General features: G+C 36.3%; 1 protein-coding gene across 2 annotated transcripts; it reads right to left on the bottom strand.

Moving 5' to 3' along the window:
• Positions 1-94: 94 nt before the first annotated feature.
• On the bottom strand, positions 95-21170 carry LOC139969538 (sodium/glucose cotransporter 1-like). 2 transcript variants are annotated; one of them, XR_011793746.1, is made up of 15 exons: positions 20954-21170; positions 20460-20531; positions 19519-19623; positions 15773-15937; positions 14897-15083; positions 13991-14199; positions 13087-13222; positions 11201-11308; positions 8730-8925; positions 7826-7994; positions 6619-6840; positions 6219-6368; positions 4913-4964; positions 1124-3637; positions 95-482 (listed from the first exon to the last, which is right to left on the bottom strand). XR_011793746.1 is itself a non-coding variant. In XM_071974622.1 (14 exons), the coding sequence occupies exons 1-14, from the start codon at positions 21035-21037 to the stop codon at positions 3408-3410; spliced, it is 2085 nt and encodes a 694-aa protein (XP_071830723.1). In that variant the 5' UTR covers positions 21038-21170; the 3' UTR covers positions 95-3407. The 2 variants fall into 2 exon arrangements, 1 of the variants encoding a protein (XP_071830723.1); XM_071974622.1 differs by having other exon boundaries at positions 95-3637.
• Positions 21171-23758: the final 2588 nt, after the last annotated feature.

Genomic DNA, 23758 nt, shown 5'->3' with positions numbered 1-23758 from the left:
CCTAGCTCCGCCACTGACATTTACCTTCTTTACACAGATGAGACAAGCTTTCGTTTCAATCTTCCAGTTTATGTAAGGAACTTTTTTTCGGGGGTGGGGGGGGGGGTGGGGATTGGGGTCTCTGATTCTTTGATTGTTAGTCCTCACCAACATTCCCCCCCCCCCCCCTTTTTTGGCACCCAAACCCTCTCTGGCACACCTGGTGTAAACTGTACTTCAAAGAAAGTGTAAGAAGGTTTAATAAAAATGAAATTAGTGATTACCATCACAATAAATGTTACTGTTATACTTACTTAAATAACAGGCTCCCGACAGACAAAATATGAAAACAAGATAGGCCTAATATATTAGATTTACTACCGAAATGCTTACTTTGAAATCACTCTGATTTTGGTATATTTAATTAAACATGAGATTAGCAAGACTGTCCTCCCCATATCATGTTTCAGAGCACTCGTACTGACAGTATGAACATTTCATAACTTACTCTGATTCTAATGCTAATACCACTCTAAACTGTCCTTCCATATCACGCTTCAGAGCACTCGTACTGACAGTATGAACAGTCCTAACCTTACTCTGATTCTAATGCTAATACCACTCTATACTGTCCTTCCATATCACGCTTCAGAGCACTCCTACTGACAGTATGAACAGTTCCTAACCTTACTCTGATTCTAATGCTAATACCACTCTAAACTGTCCTTCCATATCATGCTTCAGAGCACTCGTACTGACAGTATGAACAGTCCTAACCTTACTCTGATTGTAATGCTAATACCACTCTATACTGTCCTTCCATATCACGCTTCAGAGCACTCCTACTGACAGTATGAACAGTTCCTAACCTTACTCTGATTCTAATGCTAATACCACTCTAAACTGTCCTTCCATATCATGCTTCAGAGCACTCGTACTGACAGTATGAACAGTCCTAACCTTACTCTGATTGTAATGCTAATACCACTCTATACTGTCCTTCCATATCACGCTTCAGAGCACTCCTACTGACAGTATGAACAGTTCCTAACCTTACTCTGATTCTAATGCTAATACCACTCTAAACTGTCCTTCCATATCACGCTTCAGAGCACTCGTACTGACAGTATGAACAGTTCCTAACCTTACTCTGATTCTAATGCTAATACCTCTCTAAACTGTCCTTCCATATCACGCTTCAGAGAACTCGTACTGACAGTATGAACAGTTCCTAACCCTACTCTGATTCTAATGCTAATACCACTCTAAACTGTCCTTCCATATCATGCTTCAGAGCACTCGTACTGACAGTATGAACAGTTCCTAACCTTACTCTGATTCTAATGCTAATACCTCTCTAAACTGTCCTTCCATATCACGCTTCAGAGAACTCGTACTGACAGTATGAACAGTTCCTAACCTTACTCTGATTCTAATGCTAATACCTCTCTAAACTGTCCTTCCATATCACACTTCAGAGCACTCGTACTGGTAGTATGAACAGTTCCTTACCTCTGCCTGATAGTAGCGTTCATATGAAACGTGATGCCAAAAAAAAAAAAAATTCTGATAAAAAAAATTGAATTTTTGGCTAAATAAAATATTTAGCGTAATGATTTACATAAGACAACAAGGAATACAACACATTACAAGTTCTTTTAAAGCTGATAATAGACGAGTACTCTCATGGTTTAACTATTATTGTTTTCCTTTTCTTTGGTATCATTAATTACTACAGAGGTCACATATAGAAATAATATTGCATTGACTGTTTGTTTCAGTTATAACAAATTTTGTCTTTTTTCGAAAAATAAATATCAGAATATCTCATTGTGTTTTAACTATTGTGTACTACATGCAGCTGTGAAAATTATTGCATTAATTTCAAAAGGTTGTAAGCTTGTTTTTATTTACAATGTTTTTCACAAAAAAATATTTTTTACATAATTAGGACTGGAAGACTTGTTGTTGCTTGGGTAATTATGGAAAATTACACCACATGAAAATTCATTGTATAATAATTTCCATTTGCAACAATGACATGCAAGATTTCAAATCGATAGGCTAAAAGAAAAGAAATTGCAGATTATAAAATGAAAATTGAAAATAGAATGAAAAACTTAAAATGATACCTGAATATTAATAAAAATAATTTATAATATCAGAATTAATATATATCATAATAAAATATTTAAATATTTACAATTCATTTCAAATTTTCCTTTATTGCAAATTTTCAAAATGAAGGTTTGAATATTATATATAAATATATATTTAGTGTGAAATGATATGGAAATTAACGACCACGATAAATTAATATATTTGTATTTGACATTGCAATGAGCTGGAATACATATATATATATATATATATATATATATATAATATACAGTAGATTGGCAGCATTCATTTCATTTATGTTCAATGATTTCAATAAGGTCAAAATTTTGGCAGACAGAATTACTTCAAACAATATAAAAATTTAAGCTTTGACTCGAAATTTTACAATGGAAATGTTTAACAGAAATTGGTAGAAATTTTTACAATGAATTCAAGGTACTTGTAGTTAACCCCAGACTGTGTTGGCAAATGGAACCTATCCTCAAATGAGAAATAAAGTTAACCCTAATCTACACTTATTGTACTTTGTGTTTATGCTAATGAGTGTCGTTAGATTTGGCTTCAGTATTTAAACCAGCTATATTTTAAAATTCTTTTCTGGAAGGGTTTGACCATCCATACCTTTGTTAACGGATAGTGTTGCAAAACATGTTACAGTACAAATTATCTTACAAGCTATCTTTAAGCGGGAAAGTACAAAAATTGACTTGAAGGTATCCATAGTGACTGTTACCCTAGTTACTTCCTGTCAGTCTGGTGATGAGTATAATCACATGGTTATATGATTTGAATATATTTCACGTTTCTTTTAGAACCAGTTTGGTTAAATTTCTCTGTCTGAAATATCATTTGATTTTTATAAAAAAAATGATTGGCATTTAGCATAGATCTATTGGCATAAATCAAGATATTGCAATATTTGACATTCTTTGTCCTTTCTTTCATTAAATATCTTTGTTGCAAATCCAATTCATTTGAGTCTTCAATCAGTCAATAGCATTTTTGGTTAAATTTCAAATTTGTGTCAAGAAGGCACATAATTAAAAGGTTAACTATAGCAAAATACTACCAGGGACTGAAAAGATCACTTTCCACTTAATCCACATAGCATATCTGATTGATAATGGATTCCCACTGCCTCTATACCGGTATTTGTTAATACCTTTTCGACCCCCTTTACCAGCCGTGCATGAACACATTGAAGTATGATTTTCTTGTTTATGTGTATATATAGCTCTGCAAACAATGGAGTCCTGCTTAACACCCCCAGGATATGTGCTTGTAACCCCAGGTAAGGGATCGCTGCTCTAGGCATACCAACCATACAAGAAGACTCCAATCGTCAGGACTACGATCAAACCTGTATTCAGAATAATCTTTTCCATTTTGGTTTGTTCAATTTTGTCCATCATTTGTCTTTCTTGCTCCAGCCGTTCTCTCTCGGTCGGTTCCGGTTCATCGGTGGTAGAGAAACCGCAGAACCATTCGTAAAACCGATGGAAGCAACCCTTACACCCAGCCTCGTAAGACGGTTGATCTGAAATTAACGAAAGAAAATCAAAATTGAAATAATATAAATAAAATGTGACAAAATCTTTCAGCTTCAGAGATTTCAGTTTTACTCCTAAACACTCCCAAGCAGGAGTATTTGCATTTAAAATATTTAATTTTGCATCTAATGAATAAACATCAGTAGGGCTTGGTTGCCTCATATTATATTAGTATCTTAAATATAACTTGATATTTTCTAGCAAAAAAAAATAATATTGTGGTTCAATAATAACTCCTAATGACGTTTAGCAGGAAATAACACTGTTTGTAATTCTTATTTGCCGCTCAAGCACTCTTCCGTCCGTCCTTCCGTTCGTTAGTTCGTATGTGTCGTTTTCCTCCATACTTATACGAACAGTCCCATATCTCTTGGAATCTATTCTCTGTTGCAGTTAACATTGACTGTTGCTCTTTAATAGGCAGAATAATGGCATGCAATATATTTACTTTAGTATTTTTCACCATCTTTATACAGTGTACAATTAAGTAATTTATACCCGAACATACAGAATGGAATATCTGGATCGATGCTAAATGTCTTACGAGACGTTGTGTATATACTGTAATGTAATGTACTGTACTGTACTATACTGTACTGTACTATATGATACTGTACTGTACGGTACTATACTGTAATGTACTGTACTGTACTGTTCCGTACTGTACTGTACTGTTCTGTACTGTACTGTACTATACGGTACTGTACTGTACGGTACAGTACAGTACAGTACTGTTCTGTACTGTACTGTACTATACTATACTATATTATACAACACCTAATTATATTCCGGCCATTTGATTGGTCAATTGCTCGTCGATTGCATGCAAAATCCGCTCTATTGCACTCTATGAAATAGAACCATGTGTTATACTTTTTTGATAGCACTTTTTTCAATGGTAAGAGAGCAGAGGAACCTGTCTGTTCAAAACAATCTGTTGCATGAGTGCATTTTACATCCAATTATATCCAAATTTGAAGGTGTTGTATAAAAAAATAATGAATGGTTTCCATTCGTGATAGAATTTGTTGAAAGATGTAATTTGTTCCATTCAACTCGGCTGCGCCTCCTTGAATGGAACATTCCATCTTCAACTCATGAAATATTTGCACTATTGCACTCATAACCATTTGTAAACTCATTGCACTCATAACCATTTGTAAACTATACTATATATATACGATACCATATGATACCAAACAATGCCATACGATACGATACTACACTATTCTAAACATGTTCTAGAAGCTGAATCAACTCACCATTTCGTTCAATGGATTCCCCTTTAACGGCTTTCTCTACTTCAGAATGATCCTTCACAAAAGGAAAACGTAAACATGAATGAATATTAATAGCAGACAATGAATAATAAAGCAACCATCATACTGTGTAGCAACAACATATTAATCAACATGAATAACAACAAAAACAAATAAAATATTTTATTCTTCCTATTGAACAAATGTTCTAAATTGTTAAGATGCAAACTTGTTGGAAATTGTTACCATGGTCACTCGAAGATGGAACTTTGTCTTTTGCCTTTTAACCAGATATGTTGTCCAAATTGATGACATGAAGGTCATTCATAATTCCCTGTCATTCATAGCATATTCGCTATCAACATAGAATACAGATTGCTGGCAAACAAATCTATATTTTGTTTCTTTTCATGTTTACTAATGCCAACAAAACTAAAATTCCAGAGAAGAAAGAAACATAATGATGGGTGAGCTCTACAGATGTACAAAGACCTGTAGATATAGCATATAGTAACCTAAGGCTACATGCAGCACATGATTTATGTAGGCTACATGCTGTACAGATGTACACAGTCCTGTATATAGTATAGAGCTATGTAGGGCAACATACAGCACATGGTATATGTACATGCTGTACAGCCGTACACAGACCTTTATATAGTATAGGGCTATCTAGGGCAACATTCAGCACATGGTATATGTACATGCTGTACAGCCGTACACAGACCTTTATATAGTATGGGGTTTTGTAGGGCAACATTCAGCATTTTGTACATGTACATGCTGTACAGAGACCTGGTTATAATACGTATTTGTCTGGTCTTAATAATTTACTTAAAGGGTGTGAAGACTCGCGCAAAAAGAAACGTCTAATTCCGGTAATTTGACCTAGTTTCAAAGGAGGTGTAACAGAAGTGTTAAACACCACCATCGATCCCAGAAAATACACACACAGCTTGCTACCGTCGGTAATTAGACACTAGTGTACAGTCAGTACATACAACTGCGGTCAATACACACAGCACAGTATACACACGATACAGCGATGGACATCTCAGGTCCAGCTATAGATAACAATTAAGGTATCACATTTCATTACTGTCTGCATTTTGTAGCGACACGAACAAAACGTCACTTGCAAGCAATAGAAAGTTAACTTTTTCAGATGGCCGCACGCAGTTTGGGGCGAGTCTTCAATGCCTTTAGTTGTCTTCCATTGCAACACTCTGAGAGTACAGTAACTCTTTAAATTGCATGATTTTTCCATGTCTTTTACTTTTTCCATGTCTTTGATTCTTATCTCACTCACCTCTGTATTTTCATTGCCTTCCTCGTCCTTGCCGTTCATCTCATAAGCCTCCAGAGGTTCCTTTTCATAGACATTCACATTACCATAGAAGAGATCCACGTCTGTACGAGACTTCTTGCAGTGACGGGTCCAAAACGTCAAGCGATACAGCTATGAAGAACACAAACATTTAAAGTAACTACAGAGGAGGGAGGCAAACAGAAGCATCGCCATCATGGTGCGAATTCAGTGAAGGCTGACTAGCTCAGTGTGTGTCACCATGGAAACTGGTGATATCAGTATGTTCATGTAACTAAATATCACCAACAGGATGGTTACTTACGTATTCTGGTGGTATCAGTGAGGTCATGTGACTGAATATAACCGACAAGATCAGTCAAAATTAACCATTGTTACTTACGTATTCTGGTGGTATCGGTGAGGTGATGTAACTGAATATCACAGACAAGGTCACAGTGAGGAGATACAACATCAACGCAAAGTACATGTAATGAAACTGAAGTTTTTTAACAGCCTCAGGCCGCTCATCTTCGTCATAGCAACCGGGTCTTTCGTAAATGAAATCGAGAATCATCCTCGTAACTCCTACCAGTAATCCACCAACCAGAGACCAGAAAGCTCCCTGTGAAATTGAAATCATATTTTATGCCGAATATTAAAATACATGTCCTTGTAATGAGTTCCCTTATGTGGTATGCTATCTGGCTTTGCCATCCATTAACACGTTTGTTTTAACATTAGGTCAAAAATTTTACCTTTTCATTGTATATATATATATGCATCATTTTCATTTTATATCTCAATTTTAGCTGGTAGCTATGTAAGCCAAGCTGCCATTTATTATTTTATACTTTTAGCTGCAAGTCTTCACAAATAGCTATTTATATCAGGAAAACTAGTAACCATGGATAATTATTAAGTGAAATTATCAATAAAGTGCCATAGTTCATTGCTACCAGGAGGGTTGCAAAAATCATTTATCATTTATGCCTTGCTCAACCCAATCATCAACACAAGAAACAAATGTTTTGGAATTGTCCAGAAATGTTTGCCAATGTATCTTGTAAACCGATTTTATAGGTTCCTGCTCTTATGGACAAAGCTATCTTTCTCAAGCTAAGGTCAGGTCGACCACTGTGGGGGGGGGGGGGGTGAGTCTTCAGATATACTGTTTCTAACGGTCTGTGGGGGCACCGGGCTTCCCAGAGGGCAACAAGAAGAAAAACTGTGGTCCATAAATGCCCAAAGAGTCCATTAACATTTTACTTATACACATTCAAAAGAAAGTTCATTGTCTGTTGTCTCTGGATAAAGAACAAGAATAAGATGAAAGAAAACATCGGGATTTAATTCTTCTACATCGATTAAGTAAATCACATTTCAGACACGAGTGTAATAATAATGGGATTAGAAGGGTGAAATCACATAAATACAGTTGCCATGACTACCCCTATAGCAACATGATAGACTGATTTCAGAGAATGTTGCAATTTTTGTATACATATTTTTGGTAAGTTACGACTCTAAAGATGGTCCTAACCGGTTCAGTTAATCGGTTCCAGATATATATATATTTTGTAAGTTACGACTCTAAAGATGGTCCTAACCGGTTCAGTTAATCGGTCCCAGAGAACAGCGACCGTGAAGACCGCTGCGATCGGTGGCGACAGATAAGCAGATATCTCTTGGATGTAGTGGAAGAGCTGACCGCCCTGAGAATTCTGAACGACCGGAATCCATAGAATACTAATAGCTATGAGGACTAACACAAACACCCTGCAAAGAAAGGAGGAGATTGTTGGAACTGTTAGACCATTCCTGGCTCTGAAATTTTGGCTATTTACCGGCTAAGATGCCACTGTACTTGGCCGTTTGCCATTTAAGAAACACAAGGTAAGTCTTTTAACACTTCCTATTCCTCTGCCCCATCCTGCTTGCCAACAACCCCCAAGTGGGCCCCAAGAAAGACAGTGATAGAATTCAACAAGGGTCTCAAAGTGTTACAAACTGCAAACATTAAACACTGGACCTACACTGTACATCATTAATACTGCAAACATTAAACACTGGACCTACACTGTACATCATTAATACTGCAAACATTAAACACTGGACCTACACTGTACATCATTAATACTGCAAACAATTAAACACTGAACCTACACTGTACATCATCAATACTGCAAACAATTAAACACTGGACCTACACTGTACATCTCCAATATTACAAATATTAAACAATGTACCTGCACTGTACATCTTCAATAAATGAAACCCTTCTTCTTTTCAATCCATATCTGTCATGCCCCACCTTCTAATAATGTCATTGTAATTGTTAATTAATTTTGACATAACTGTTCTTTACAATTTTATTATAACTGTCTAGTAATCATAATGCAAATTCTCTATCATGTAACTGCAACATTACTACTTTGTAATTATTTTGTAATTCTATAATCAGTGAAATATTTTCTTTTTTTTTATAATCATAATTTAAAATCTACGACTAACCTCCCAACAATCATCAATTCCAACTCGTATTTTCTTTTCTCTTGGCTACTCAGTCTCGCCATCTCACGCTCGGGAGGGAACCGGCGAAGTTTCCTCCAAATGTCCATGGTGAAAATCGTCGAGCCGCTATTGAAGATAGACGTCAGTGAACTAGTGAGGGCGCTAAGCATTACAGCCAACATCAAACCACGAGGACCTATGGAAAATCGAAAATGAAACAAACAGTTGGCTTTCTGTACAAATTTATTTTAAAAAGTTGCTGTGCACATTTGCCTTTTTTTGTTTATTTTCTACAGATCTACGTATTGAATACAGCTGCACATCTTGTTACGAAAACTTGTGAATATTAGCACATACCCCTGCCATGATTGAGCTCCACTGGCTCCCAATTTGTGAACGCATTAACTACAAACTACTTCTGATTGTGTTCAAATGTCTGCATAACAAGGGCCCAAGCTATCTCTCTAATGTATTGTATGTATTTTAGATCCTCCTGCAAGCAGTAACTTGCGAAAAGCCATCATTGGCTTCTCAAAGCCGCAAGCTGACCGAAGTCAGTCTCTTAGATTCATATTTAACATCCATGATTATGAATTGTCAATTGTCAACAACTCTGTTACTGGACGACATACATTAATCTTGGAGTGACTCGAACTCGGGACCTTATGATTGAAAGGCATCGGCATTAACCACTCAGCTAACACTCCTAGAGTGTTTCAACTTCGTTTCAACTAACTTGTTTCAAATTCGGCCGATATCCACACGATCACTCCGCTCTAATATCTAATTCATCACAGGTGTTGCTCATGCCTAGGTTTAAACCACAGGCGTATGGCTCAAGAACGTAATCATATAATGCTCCTTACTTGCTGAACTCACTTCATTAACAGGTTAAAATTTGCAAGACTGAATGGTTTCAAATCGGTTCTCAAGACGTATCTTTTACTAAAATGTATATGTTGTAACTATTGTTAAGCGCCACGAGAATGATGTCATAGTTTGTTTGACGCTATATAAAAATTATGTATTATTATTATTAATTATTACTATCTTTTGCTTGTGGCTTTTCTTTCTTGTGGTCACTAGCTTGATCAACAACCCCCCCCCCCCCATTTTTTTAGTGTCCACAATATGTACTTATTACTATTTTGTACACCAGACACCTGTATTGACCTTTGTGTACAATTGAGGAAATGAAATTTAAATTGGGCTTTCCAGCCTTCTCCCAAAATTAACGGAAAGCACTGTTATATCTGTCCCCTCTAGTTCCACAAAACTAGAAAAGCAACATCTAGTTTCTGACTGCAGATCAAAACAGTACAGGAAAATGATCACTAGTAATATACAACCCTTGCTCATATTTATTGAGGAAGAGACCTTTTGAAAACACGGTTTTCAAAGTTTCAAGTCAACATTATTGTTCTAAGCACATTACCTTGTTTTTTCTAAGGCTCTTTTTTGCTTTCACCCAAAATACTCAAGTGATCAGAACTTTAAACCTCTTCTTTTTTTTTAGTGCTATACTTAAAATATCAAGATGCCACTGTTTGATTTGACAAACATTCTTCTTCATATGAATGCTAGCAACCTTGATTATTTTTCTTTTATCTCTATTTTATTACTGGAACAGCCTCTAGGAGATCTACAGACCTTCTTTTACAAAGTTCTGGGTCAATGCAAGCTATTTGACTCACCCAATTTATATCCACACCCACCGCTAGGAAATGTCCTTGTTTATGAAGGATAGAACCATAAGAAATGTGTTTGTTTTTTTCATGGCAATGCACTTTCTATATCCTCACAGCTACTGTAACCCTGTTACTGTGATGATAAGATGTTTGATTTTACTGCTATATAAATATTCATACCTTTAGGAGACTTCCTTTCCCTTTGTACACCATTGGCGATAAAACAAATAAATGAATACCTTCATAGCCATTACTAGCAGAGGATACGCTAGATTGGAGCACCATGCAGCTGAACCACATACCTCCTTACAAACATTAGTATCAAGACAAACCCATTGGATTCGGTACAAGCAGTATGAATATCATGTTTTCCATCAGATCAAGGTTAGGAACTGTTTGTACTGTCAATACCAGTGTTTTGAAGCATGATATTGGAGTACAGTTTAGAGAGGTATTAGCATTAGGAAATTGTCCCAACTGGCTGTTAGATTTTACAGCTAAATGAATATTCATACCTGTTGGTAATACATTCATTACTAGTAGAGGATATGCTAGATTGGGGCACCCTGCAGCTGATCCACAGACCTCCTCACCAACATTAGTATCAAGACAAACCCATTGGATTTTACAGATAAATGAATATTCATACCTGTTGGTAATACATTCATTACTAGAAGAGGGTATGCTAGATTGGAGCACCCTGTAGCTGAGCTACAGACCTCCTCACAAACATTAGTATCAAGACAAACCCTTTGGATTTTACATCTTAATGAATATTCATACCTGTTGGTAATACATTCATTACTAGTAGAGGATATGCTAGATTGGAGCACCCTGCAGCTGATCCACAGACCTCCTCACAAACTTCAGGATCAACACAAGCAACTTGATCTGAAAGATAAACGAACCAAAATTTGTCAAACATTGAGTCAACAGAGGTTACATATAAGCACATATTGATGGCTCGTGTAAGGAAACCTATACATAAAAGCCTATCAAGCAGTTACAGTGATAGAATGCACGCTTACACTCCAGCAGTGGTATCTGGGTAAATTGATATTAATAAATTAAATTCACAAAAGCAAACAGACAGGGATATCATGTTAAAACAAAGCTGACAATATGAGTAAAGAAGTCAGTCCAGGCTATAGAATGGATTTTGAAGCAATGACCTAAGGGTTTAGAAGACCTTTGCTTTACCAAAGAGGGCCTTCTAGTCCCCATTTGGCTTGTCACACCATAGGCCAACTTCTTTTGAAACCCCTCCCCTCTAACTTTCTAGGTTGTATCAATTGAGACAACGGTCAAGCTATTTACTGGCTATCAAATGGCAGTGTACTTGGATGTGCCAGTTGTAGAAAAGATAGGCACTTGTATTTTTTTCTGCCAGGACGAAAAATGTTGTTTTTAAAATTAATTCAAAGAAAAGGCATATGTGAATTTGATTTTATCCAGTAGATTTTTTATGCACTGGCATTTTTGGTTTTATTAAAGCAAGTGGCAAAACTTGTGAAATTCTAGGCCTGCAAGGGTGTGCCCTTTTATGACTTCAGAGCTGTAGCAAAGCAAAGGGATTGTCATTGAATTAAAAGTTGAATAACTCAATTGGTATATAGCTGTTGGCCTTGTAATCTGGCAGTCACTGGTTCAAACCCTGTTCTATCCCATAACATCTTTGCTCTTTAAAAATTCATTTCTATCTATCCCGAAATCCATCTGGCTTGAAATCATGGACACAAAGTAACCTGAGAAAACATTCCAACAGCCTTCTAAAAACAGCCATATCTTATTTATCAGTCCCTTGGAACTCAGATAAGTTGCTGATAAATCATTTGATAACCTTTGCTTTTTGATGGATTAAACCACAATACAGATCCGTTCTCTGATAATGTTGCCTCTTTGCCAATCAATGTTGTTTGATCAATGTGCTGATAAACCCCTCAGCTATTGCACATGTCAGCAAGAAGGGGTATTTGTATATATACATACAGCATAAACCTGCATTTTGCATTGGGTCGACAGTGATAAAGAAGGAGGAGTAATGATCCTGGGGTATTGTTGAAGCCAGCACCCATGTAGGGGCCCAGAAAAGAATTGTAGATGTGAAATGATGTAGGCTACTCTAAGGCATAGTTAGGCTATAAATTAGGTCTAGTATATTTGGGTCTATGCACAGGTTTGTGTTGATCATTAACTACTTTAATTGTTGGTTTCGGTGTGTGGGGTTGAAACGCAAAGGCGTATAAGAGCAGACCAACCCCTCCCTCTCCCCTCCCCCCTTCCCCACTCCCCCAGCCCAGACAGGATCCATGCCTGCTTGTAATTTTGGGACATTTCTTACCAAGCTTTGTCATATTCAAATATCAAAATTGTAAAAATTCTGATTTGGTCTCCTGGCTTGTACTTCATAATAATAATAATAATACAAAACGTGAACATGTGAAAAAATATTCTGAAACTGTAGGAACTATTAAACAGGGAGGTGGGAAGGAATGCAAATTTGAATGGGATTATCAAGTTATGTTACTTGTGACACAATCTTCAGAAATTAAAAAAAATTATTAAAAAGGGGGTAATGGATGCAATTTTGAAAGGTTACAGCATAATTTCAGATTTTGCCTATTATGAGTCCATGCAACTAATATAATCGATCCACAATCTTGACTTACCAGGAAACAGAATTCTACTGGCCATCCCAGGCAAGACAATAAAGAAGAGAGGTGTGATCTTACAAAGCCCAGCAAAGAGGGTTGCTCCTTTACCGTGAGACAGGTTCTTAGCTGATAGTGCTCTCTGTACGATAACCTGAGGAATAAAACCAAAGATCTCCAAATGTAGATAAAAGACAACTACTCTTACCTATTGACCAGCTGGTTCTTTGATCTCTCAACTACTGTATAGATATGAGAAGGGAATCTATGTTGGTGACCTAAGTTAATTAAACTCCCCTGTTAGTGATCCTGTTGTCCCTGTTTGGGGAGCTTTCCTTTTTTATGAATGATTCTGTGTGATATTTTCTTACATTACCCCCTCTATTGGTGATTGAGTTTTTTTTTCGCCATTCTGTTAGTGAATCTATCTACTATGCACCTGTCTGTACACCCACCCCTCTGTTGGTAAGTCAGTTTTCACCCATCTATTGTTGATCCTGTTTTCATGCACACATCTATTGTTGATAGCATTTTTATGCACCCATCTATTGTTGATACTGTTTTGGAAAGTAGGCCTACCTCTTTAAGACTCTTAAAGGGATCTTCTTGTAACTGAATCACAATGCTTTGAACATTTGATGTAAATTCTCTGTATCTTCATGTCAAAACTACATCCTCATAACATTTTGTACTGTAAAGATATGATTTTTTTTTTAAATTTGGTGGAATTTTTAGTATTTATTTCCTGAATTGAGGCAAGGTTCATCTAGTCAAAATAAATTACTTTCAATTTACCATATCTGACGATACGTTGATGGTGTTGATACAGGCGTTTTCAACTTACAGCATGGAATAGTTTTCTCTTCAAAGTTCTACATTGTCTGCTACTAGAATATATCTTGAAATGCAAGATTTTACTTACCTGATCTGAGCACCAATACCAAAGAGATGCTGTCGTCTGGCCGAATATAAAACCGGGCCAAGGCAGATCTGAGCCTCTTGGCGCCCTCAACATGTGGAAGGAATCTTCCCGAGGATAACCACAGCTGTCGTTACCATATTTGGTCTCGTTTGGATATGCCGTCATGTACTGGTCCTCCAAGGTATTGTAACCACCTATTTCTTGAAAAGCTGAACGAAAAATATGTTGAGGCACGAAAAATTATCAAAATCATAGAAACAATGCGAACAATTAATTAACAACTTTCTGAGCAAGATTAAAACATTTAATACGACTCAAGGTAATTAATGGACAAGCGACCTATCCACTTATCAAAATCTTTACGTTTCTGTAGGCCGTCAGTATAGATAGCAGTAGCTAGGCCCCTGTTACTCTGTCTATATAGCTGTGATAAAATAGCAAGGACATGATAGCTGCCTACACTTACTCCGAGCACAAAGATAGGCTGTTCCCCCTAACATGATGAAGGGCTGTATAGGGTGTCAGTATAGATAACAGCAAGAAGGCCCCATGTTACTGTGTTTATATAGCTGTAATAAATAGCAAGGACATAATAGCAGCATGGATACACTTACTGCGAGCACAAAGATAGGCTGTTCCCCCTAACATGATGAAGGGCTGTAGGGTGTCAGTATAGATAACAGCAAGAAGGCCCCATGTTACTGTGTTTGTATAGCTGTGATAAATAGCAAGGACATAATAGCTGCATGGAAACACTTACTGCGAGCACAAAGATAGGCTGCTCCCCCTAACATGATGAAGGCCTGTAGGGTGTCAGTATAGACAACAGCAGGAAGGCCCCATGTCATTCTGTTTATATAGCTGTGATAAATAGCAAGGACATAATAGCTGCATGGATACACTTACTGCGAGCACAAAGATAGGCTGCTCCCCCTAACATGATGAAGGCCTGAAGGGTGTCAGTATAGATAACAGCAGCTAGGCCTCCTGTAACTGTGTATATAGCTGTGATAAATAGCAAGGACATGATAGCTGGGTAAAGATTCCATCCAAGTGCTTCTTGTATAAACAATGCCCCCGAGAACAGATCAACCTGCAGGAATGTGAATGTGAAAATATATATGAAAAACTCAGAGCTCACTTGTCACTTTAACTTGAGGAGAAGATTGCTAAAAGATGTTGATTTATTGTCTCATTAGAGGCGTTATAAACTTTTGAATATTGATTAAAGAAGCTTAAGTTCGCTAAACTATTCCATAAATGTTTGTAGGGATTCTATAACATGAAGCATATGAGACAATTAAAACTTAATGCTGTGATCCTGGCATTGAATTCCAAACGTACCTCACACAACCACTAAATTATAGCATATATGGAACACCTACAACTATGAATATCAAGGATGTTTTGTTCCAGAACAGCCAGTTTTTTCATATATCTAATAAGGTCCTCAGTCCGAATATGCATATATATAAATATATTACAGATATTTTAGGTAGAAAGATTAATATGATTTAAAAGGTCCCAGTTATAGCCAGGCATAGATGCATCAAAGCAGCTTTGGATGTTTAATACCCAAGAATATTATATTTGAGAGGCTACACTATATCAAGCTGAAACATTATTCATACTTTTACAATAAAATAAATGCTAATATATTGATCACAGAAACATACTTACTCCCATATTTCATCTTTCTGTGACAAATGACTTCATTATTACGATAAAGCCATACCAGTACTACAAGATTAGTTGTAACTTGTTATCCCAACAATTACTTACAGAAATTTTCGTAAAGATGTACAAGAGGAGAGAGAGGAAGGCAATGTACATCTGAATCCGTTGTCCACCTAACCTCTTCTTCAAGTAGTCCGGCATGGTAAAAACACCGCCGGCAAGATAGACCGGAAGGAAGACCCATCCTAATATCTGAAGGATTAGAATGGCCTGAAAAACAAAGGAATTTAAAACAAAAATAAAGACCCATCCAAATATCTGAATGATTAGAATGGCCTGGAGAAGAAAGGAATTTATAAACAAAAATAAAGACCCATCCAAATATCTGAATGATTAGAATGGCCTGGAGAAGAAAGCAATTTATAAACAAAAATAAAGACCCATCCTATTATCTGAATGATTAGAATGGCCTGGAGAAGAAAGGAATTGAAATCAAAAATAAAGACCCATCCTAATATCTGAAGGATTAGAATTGCCTGCAAAAGAAAGGAATTTAAATTAAAAAAATAAAGATCGAGGGATTAATTTAAAAAAAAACAAATGAAAAAAACTTTGTTGTTTAATTCACTTGTTGTTTTTCTCGTTTTCTTTTTCTCTTTATCTTGAACTTTTTTTTAAGCATCTGTTAAGTTTTGACTTGCTATCCTCAGACAGACAGACAGACAGACAGAAAGATAGACAGACAAACAGACAAACATACAAAGACAGGTAGATACGGGTACAGCTATACAGGTTTATGCATGTTTCATCCCAGTATAAAACCACAATCAGTTTTAAATTGCTGGAGCAGGGTTTATTTGCTCTTTTTTTTTTTCTTGGTTTTTTTCCATCATGAGACAAAGGATTCTCAGCGACCTGCAAACAAGCAACACGCAGATCCATCATAAACTTCTGTTTACGATTCGAATAAAATAGCTCTGCTAAATTTGTCAACAAAGTGCTCGACTATGCCATATAAACGGTAAATACATCCCCTGTGGTAAAATGCCAAGACTAGGTTGTGGTGATTATGGCTAGATTTGACAAGTTGGAATCGGTAAATGGTTAAAAGATTATGCCTGTTTTATAGTTACATATATGTCGAAAAGGACTCGAACAAAATCTGGAAATATGTGTTAAAATACAGGGCTTTACAGTTGAGCAGTTGGTACGTACATACATAGGAAACTAGAGAGAGAGGTACACTAATTCAGGAATGATAATTATAGAAATACTGATTAGTCACTCAATCAAACTTGAAAAGGTCCAGAGGAGGGCTACTAGGATGATTAGTTCCTTAAAGAGTGTTCCTTATTATAGGCAGTTACAACTGTTGAATCTCACCACACTGGAGCTTAGGAGGTTACGTGGGGACTTGATTCAGTTTTTCAAGATTGTGTATGGTTTTGACAATTTATCCTTTACCGACTTTTTCATGTTTGCTAACAGTAGTTGTACCAGAGGTCATTGTCTTAAACTCCAAAAGTCGCATAGTAGGATTAACATTCGGCATAACTTTTTGTCTAATAGGGTTGTGAATGAGTGGAATGGTTTGCCTTTGGACAAGCACTTTAAGCATTGTAATCGGGTCTGAGTGTTTTTGTCTTCAGTTTTCTTCTCTCTCCTATAGGGTCCTTGATGGGGACTTGAGTGTCCCTCCTGATCCCTTTTTTCTACTAAACTAAACTATGGAAGGGGTGGTTACCATGATTAATAAGATCGACAGGATACAGGAACATTTTGCAACAAGAATTCTTCACATTTATAATTAATCATGAGATTCAAGTCAGAGAGTCACGATTTTCAAAGTAGTAAACAAAATAAAAATGTTTAAAAACGTTGCAAAGCAACTAAACATCAGAAATTCGAAGTATAAGTGTAATTAAAGCAAGTTACAATATTTTTGCAAATTTGGACATATTTCAGGGATATTTTAGGCTTACTCTCATAGGACATTTATAGATAATATCGCATGTAGAAATATGAAATTTGGGGTAGGATGAAGGGAGTGTGTAGGGGAAGGTGGGGGTTGCATCGAATGGGCAGAATACTATAAGACGAGATGAAACATTGCCTTGAAAATCTCTTTACTGGTCGGTAAAGCTAACATCATTAACTGTCATTGTGTTGTTAATCATGTATTGGTTCGTTCTTTCCTTCCCAACCTTTGGGCACCATATATATTCCAGATTAAAAGTCCTGATTAAACCTTAATTACAGACCTTCATTCATGAAGTAAGTTTATTAACAGGTAATCAAATCTGGTCTGTATTTACCATATTTAGATGATTAAAATTGAGGACAAAATAGTTCAAAGAATTCTAACTGTATGTCATATATAATTGTTTCCTGTTCATTCATTGCTGCATTGCACACTTTCTATTAAACACAAACTATTAAACTAATCGCTCTTAATATACAGAAACAAACTATTAATCAAATTTTGGAATCATTTAGAGAGCAAGCCACATGTGAATGACAATTTAATGACTAACATTATGTGCGTTTTTTTTAACATAAATGTTAATATCCATGAGTATGCACACCACAGACTATACACTTGACAGCCTAGCAGGACTTTACTAAGGCCATCATGGCCATGTGTAGATCTCAAATAATCTACAAGTCAGGAACGTTTGACATTTCAGCTACTAGTCTGTTTATATTTTACTTGAACACCTGGTGCATTTTATACTGTAGTCTAATTCTTTTGTGTGTTTTATCCATCGGACCATCGTTTCATAGCTACCTTGGAAATAGTCTAAACGCTTTACAGAAGCTTTATATTTGCTTAGCGAGAAGTATATAACCAATGAGATTACCACGACGATTGATAACGCCATTACAAAACAAAACCTTCTCAGATAAGAAAGTGGACTTTGACCCCAACCACAATTATATAGCTCCTTCAATATATGTACCATACTGAAGTAGCTGAAATACAGAGATAAACTAATAATGGATTCTGCCAATTACTATGTGAAAAAATCATTCATAGGTCTTGATGCATGTGAGATATGTTAAATTGATCTAATATTGCATAGCAAAATGTTATGCAAAAAAGGATAGATTGCTATATACATACATAGCTGGACATGATAATTCTTATACAGATCACTGAAACTATTGTCAGTGTTTGGTGAAAACAGATTTGTAAACCTGAAAACAATTTAACTGCAAAAAATGCGAAAAATAGTAAATACATAATTCCCTGTGATGAAGGGGACACCCAGAAGCAGAACCAACATATGGGTAGTAGTATGGAAGGACGACTCCCACTTGCCCACTATTACCCACCCACTTATACCCACTCACACTGTACTAACTCACCCATTCTCTCACAGTCCACTTACACACTCACCAACAAACTAATTGCTGGTCAACAAAACTGGAATGATTTTATTTCAGGTCTGAATCAGTTTCAGATATAACTTTGATTTACTTTTAAACTTCAAAAATATTAATAAATACAACATATATGCCCTATTTCACAACTGTGTCATCAAAGTTAGTGAAATAAGTCTTACACAATGGCAATTCAAGAGACACGTACCTATTGTTGAAATATACTTTAGAGGACAAATATGTTTCAAGAAAACATGTAAACTTCTCTTTTCTTATCTTTCTCTATTTTTCTCTTTGTTTTTTTTTCCTTTGCTTTTCGCTTTATTTCCATCTTTACGGCAATTTGTTTGAAAAACATTTTCTTTGAAATAAAGGAAACATTTCAGGAAAAAAGGAAGATTGATGTTAACAGAAGACATGGAAAATGGGATGACTATCAGATTGCAGATGACGAAAGGAAAACCTACATTTAGTTCGAAAGCACCGACCGCTATTCCCGAGGAAGCACCAGACCCAGCGAGGCCAATGAAATGCTCGCTTCCAATGTTACTGGCGAATAGGGAAGCACCGACCTGTAACAGTAAGTAATTATATACAATGACATTGACCTGTAATAGTAAGTAATTATATGCAATGACATTGACATGTAATAGTAAGTAATTATATGCAATGACATTGACCTGTAATAGTAAGTAATTATATGCAATGACATTGACATGTAATAGTAAGTAATTATATGCAATGACATTGGAAATTACGTTATAACTATTCATCATCAAAAAGAAGCGATAAATTAATTTATGTGATGTTAAGCTGTCTGCTGTTTTTTAAAATTACAAAAGTCTTTTAATTCATTTCATGTAATGCACTTTATAAAATACATCAGATTTATGAGTGAAATATTCAATGACGAAAAATCAGTCTTACTTTTTTATTAATTTACTTTACTAATTTGAATGTGATGTTATGGTAAATTATTCACTATAAACTAATAAATATGCATTGATGAAAATACAAACAATAGAGCCTGGTTGGTTGTTGACATTTAATGATGTACCTCTTTTTTTTTTTAACCTCTGCATATTCAGTTAAAATATGGACAAAATTCTATATAGCTTAGAAACAGAGGTTGTTGTTTTCAATAACATAAGTACTATATGACCATTGGGCCGTCGTTTGGTTCGGTGAAAGGGATTATGAAGAACCTGTTAATTATTCATAAATTAAACTTCAAAATTTAGTTGAACAAAACTGGAAGGATGCCTTGAAAATCGTGTCAGAAATATACTTGATTGGTTTAGAAAGACCTGTCATCGAAATTCAAAAGATGCTTTTATTGTACGGTACATTAATGTGGGTAGGTTCACATGCAAACAGAATGGTTATTAAGAATATTGATGGCACTTACAGGTAGCCATAGCATAGTACTCCCTGCCAAGAAGTAACCTTCAGCACTGCCTCTGTTAGATCTACACATAGACTGGTAAATGAATGTAAAAGAAAAAGTTTAATTTATGACAAAACAATTGACTTCTTACCTTCTAATTTTTAATGTTATGTTATTCAGTTTGCATAAGATACCTTACATAACATGTCACTTTTGATGCTTTAAACCTAAAAAAAAACACTTTGGTAGGTCATTGACATACAAACTTTCTAAACTCTTTGTTATGTTCTACCATGGGACATTTACCAGGGACAATTACCAGGGACATGTCCTGAGCAACACTAACTATACCACAGCTTGTGACGATTGAGCAAATGCACTCCGGTCATTATTCACTGTTACTGTAGTCAACGATCTGTATTTAAATCTACGACTAACCACCTGAAATATATGCATTTTTAACTTCAATATATGTAGGCTAGGCCTAACGACCTATAGCAGCCTATTGTACGTACCCCAAGACCGACAGCGATCACACAGACGAAATACACCCCGATTATCACGAAATCGAGCGTTGCCAACTCGGTTTCAGTAGCCATATTCTTCTCTTCGTTTTCATTGAAGTAAATCACAAATCCTTTAATACAGGCGGAAGCAGTTTGCTGAAGACACTGCCAAACATAAGTTCCTTGCTCACCACGGAGTTCCAAGTTCGCAAATGGACTTAGTTATACGTGTACGCACGGTACTGTATATTGCAGTGTACACATCGTCTGCTAGATGTCATGTAAACACAGATTACGCAATAGTTCAACGGCTCAGACCATAGAAATTGAACTAGGAAGAACGCTGACACAGAGTATCGCCGTGTGACGCCTTGAAAAAAAAAGTAACGGCGCTTTGCGTTGTATGGCCAAAATCCAGATCATTTATACGTCTTCATTCATATATTGTGCATTCGACATTTGACTGAAACTGAAATTGATTTTACCCGTTTTTTTAAGAGTAGGTGTACTTTTCACAACAGAGACATAACGTTATGGCGACCAGAGTGGTAAGTATAATATACTTCTGACTTAAGAACCAACTTTGAAACCTTTTTTTCCACCTCTAAAGACTCGAGTAAGTGGAGTGTTTTTTGCAACTATTAATGTCTGGAAAGTGTCATTTCCGGTAGCTGAGAGGCACATGGCAAACATTTGTTCTTGCTTGTATTATTTTAGTGCTCCACTCAGATAGTTTCATAGTTGTCTCTGGAAAATGCCGTGAAAAAGCAACCCTATGCCCTCCCCCTTCTCACACACACCTACTTTTGTGTAATACTTCCATATTAGTCTGTGCATGCAGTTCTCAGTTTATTGTTAATGTTATAAAGTGGGTAGTAGTCTATGCAGGATAACAGATCCCACCTTTTGAAGTGAGAGTGAACAAAGTTTGATGCATGTCTACATTCAGTCACAGTCATCAAAGGATGAGATTTTAGCACGAGTAGTGGCTTGAGTGTGTCGTTTTGCCCACAAAGCTTTGTCCGAACATGGTTAGTGAATATCATTAGGCCTTACAATCACAGTGTTGTGAATATGTTGCAAATGGAGGATGTGTTTGAATATTTGTACAATTCTAGATATGTTAGTGGACTAAACTATTATACACTGTATACACTTAACTGTATACACTTCAGTTATGACCTAGGCTTTAGTCATATCGCATCCGAAAGGACAGCCGTAGCCGGTCCAGGGGCCTAGGCTAACTATATCCAGGGTCCAGTGAATAACAATACAGCAGCTGAGCAGACGACACTAATAAAGTAATTGGATTCTTATATAATTGCTTGTACGATCGCTTCCTAAGGAAAACATGTGCGGCACACGATATCACCATTTCGAGTGATTTATGCCAACTTTATCACTTTAGTTATGTCAAAGACGTAGTGTTTGTATTACGCGCCGGTACTTTCTTGCGTACAAGCAGAGCGCCATCAGTTGGATGGGTGCCTTCAGGCTTCAGTACATGTCGCATGACGTCATTCTCCCTACTTCAATTTCTCATGAAACAGTTTATGCGGTATGTAAAGCCACGGAAACCTATAAATAAATTTTATTGGGTTGCCGAATGGTAATTTGGTCGAAAGTTTATTATTTTGTGAATTACCAGTTTTGGGCGAAGAACGCGAGATTCCGCCTAATTTAAAATAACGTACGACAGAACCCTAAAAAATTTTGAAACGTAAAAACGCTAGATCTAGTGTAAAAACGCTAATGCTGGTAACCTTTATTCCTATAACGTTTTCAATGATGAAATTTTGCATGTCGAGTTGAAACGAACGTTATTGCCAGGTATATATCTCGTTAATAGTAAGTTATGGGAAGCAGATATAAAAGTGTTTGTAAAACGTGATACGTTATGAAATGATTGCTAACACACTCAAGAAAAAAGCTTATGTACGCAAGAGTATGGATTGATTTTTATCTCACTTGGGATAAAATTCTATCATTGTATCAAGTAGTCATTGAAATGATGGGGCTAATCAGAAAAGCTACTTTTCGATAGTTAAATATTGAGCAGCTCACAGTTCCAACACGTTCAAGGATCAGGGTGTAACAACTATGCTAATTTGAGCTTCTTTCGGCGAATACCGGATCACATCTATTTTCGTGATTCCAGTGATAATGACGAAGCAAGGACCTGCTTTTTTCGTTTCGTTTCAACCACCCCTCCCCCATTACCCCTACCCCGGCGCTCACCACCACTACCATTTTATAGGGGTCCACCGTGTGACGCGATAGTGAACCCCTTCATCTCTATCCACAGCAGTCTTGATCAAATTCTGATTATTAATGCAGAGTATTCAGAACCCAGAACGCTACCCATGTTGCAACTTGTTGCCTTGTGAACCAACCTTTTTTTCTTTATGAAGTTCGTAAATAACTTTCTAGCAATGAAGTTTTGCATCTTATAATTAAAAAAAAATGTTGTATTGTTGAATACTTAAAGAAGAGAGGTGTGAATATCACACAGAATAAAAATATCAAATAAGTACTTAATAAATTCACCCAAGATAGAACCACTCTCAACCCCTGTTCCCTTACTTCGAGACTGTAACCGTATGATCATGACGATATTAAGTCAAGTGAGTAACATGATTACATTTGGAAAGGTAATAAATGATGTTTCACGTGATAAGGTTGGAGTTTGAAAAGCGATATACTGAGTACTGATTTATTCAATTTCAGCAATAAAGTAAGGTATATGGTCAAGTGAATGTAATGTCATTACACAAGACCTTCTCAATATTGGATCACAAGAGGCTTGATTTTAGT

The sequence above is a fragment of the Apostichopus japonicus genome, chromosome 1 (genome assembly GCF_037975245.1).
Source record: "Apostichopus japonicus isolate 1M-3 chromosome 1, ASM3797524v1, whole genome shotgun sequence".
Classification (NCBI taxonomy): Eukaryota; Metazoa; Echinodermata; class Holothuroidea; order Aspidochirotida; family Stichopodidae; genus Apostichopus; species Apostichopus japonicus.
Note: the sequence above shows the minus strand (reverse complement) of the source record. Positions and strands in the feature narration are given on the sequence as shown.